Below are 1,668 nucleotides of genomic sequence, written 5' to 3' on the forward strand. Positions count from 1 at the left end.
GCAGAGACATGGGTTATGAAGAGGAAGGATGAGAGTAGACTCCAAGCTGCTGAAATGCGCTTTGTACGAAGTATGATCAGGAAAACAAGGAGAGATAGAGTAAGAAACGAGGAATCAAGAAGAATAGTGGGTGTAGAAAAAGTACAGGAAAGAATTGAGAGATCGAGATTACAATGGTACGGCCATATGAGAAGACTAGATGAAAATAGAATACCTTCAAGAATGTTTCATCTGGAAATGGAAGGGAGAAGACGAAGGGGTCGCCCGAGACAAATTTTAGGTTAAACTTGTAGTTAGTAATTGAAGGAACGAAGTGAACTCCAAGTTTATCGGCAATTTTTCATTAATTTGTCTGTATGATTGTTCCACCATAAGTTGAGAACAGTTAGTACGCTCTGGATTAAATTTTGGCAACCCACACAAAGGATATCTCGGTAGATTTCGCCTCGATCGGGACTTTGAGGGGATATATAGGCTCTTTTTCTGAGTTCTAAAATTTCTGAACTACTTTTAATATTTTCTAATGAACAAGGAAGTGCATTGTACAACAAAGTCCAAGATCTGATATGGAGTTCTTATGTACCTCTGAAATGTAAGAGAGCGCTCTTCACAACATATTTTGTCCCAATCATCACATATGCTGCAGAGACATGGGTTATGAAGAGGAAGGATGAGAGTAGACTCCAAGCTGCTGAAATGCGCTTTGTACGAAGTATGATCAGGAAAACAAGGAGAGATAGAGTAAGAAACGAGGAATCAAGAAGAATAGTGGGTGTAGAAAAAGTACAGGAAAGAATTGAGAGATCGAGATTACAATGAATAGAATACCTTCAAGAATGTTTCATCTGGAAATGGAAGGGAGAAGACGAAGGGGTCGCCCGAGACTGCGATGGATAGATATGATCCATAAAGATATTGAAAAAAGTGGTTTAGATCCAACAACTGTAATTAACGAAGACAAGTTCAAAGATAGAACATGGTGGAGAGGCTTTGTTCACAGTCGACCCATTTCTGGTACGACTTGAGATTTGATGATGAATGAGATACTTACCCCATAAGGCAGCTCAAGCATCTTGAACCCATCTTCCCCAGCCTCCTCATACATATAGAACGAATCCTTGACAAACATAAGAGGAACTTGCACACTGTTCGTGTCGTCTAAATAGAATGGGCCGTCTTTAGTAGCCTCTGGTTTGAAGGGTACGGTCCATTTGCCTTTGAAGTGGATAGCGTTGATCAGAACCAGTTTTGTGGAGGCGTCCAGACTATCTGTAAAGAAAACGGGAAATACATCCATTACCCGATATGTTGTTGTTTTATTAATGCAAAGGAATTGATCATTAGGTCATGTTCCTACTAATATCCATTTCCCGATATTAGTATCACAATTTTGTGCTTACTTTTCACAGCCATTTGTTCGCGGTTCTTATACTCGCGTTCCGAGAACGAAAGCAGACGCGCTACCCTCCAAGCTATGTAACTAGACTGAACTTGCTATTCTATCCTCTCGTTAGAACGCGGCTTAAATTGCTATAAAGTCAAATTACCAGCTTTGATGAGATCCTTGATCTTGTCGTTGGTATGATTGGAGACCCAGTCGTTCATTTCTTTGGCTGCAGCTGGGGGCTGAGAGAAATCTACTTTGCCTAGTTCAGAGTTGAAATTATC

At 40.4% G+C, this 1,668-nt stretch overlaps 1 protein-coding gene across 1 annotated transcript; it reads right to left on the reverse strand.

Moving 5' to 3' along the window:
- Positions 1–979: 979 nt before the first annotated feature.
- On the reverse strand, positions 980–1,662 carry LOC103522803 (serine protease inhibitor 3/4-like). Its single transcript, XM_008487896.2, has 2 exons — positions 1,548–1,662; positions 980–1,269 (listed from the first exon to the last, which is right to left on the reverse strand). The coding sequence occupies exons 1-2, from the start codon at positions 1,603–1,605 to the stop codon at positions 995–997; spliced, it is 333 nt and encodes a 110-aa protein (XP_008486118.2). The 5' UTR covers positions 1,606–1,662; the 3' UTR covers positions 980–994.
- Positions 1,663–1,668: the final 6 nt, after the last annotated feature.

The sequence above is a fragment of the Diaphorina citri genome, unplaced genomic scaffold (assembly GCF_000475195.1).
Source record: "Diaphorina citri unplaced genomic scaffold, Diaci psyllid genome assembly version 1.1 scaffold11369, whole genome shotgun sequence".
Classification (NCBI taxonomy): Eukaryota; Metazoa; Arthropoda; class Insecta; order Hemiptera; family Psyllidae; genus Diaphorina; species Diaphorina citri.

What these genes read in the sequence shown, in the direction of transcription:
- LOC103522803 (XM_008487896.2), bottom strand. Translation starts at nt 1,605, where the DNA reads ATGAACGACTGGGTCTCCAATCATACCAACGACAAGATCAAGGATCTC. An exon ending in CAAGGATCTCATCAAAGCTG is followed by an intron (nt 1,270 to 1,547) that starts GTAATTTGACTT and finishes TTTTCTTTACAG; the next exon opens with ATAGTCTGGACGCCTCCACA.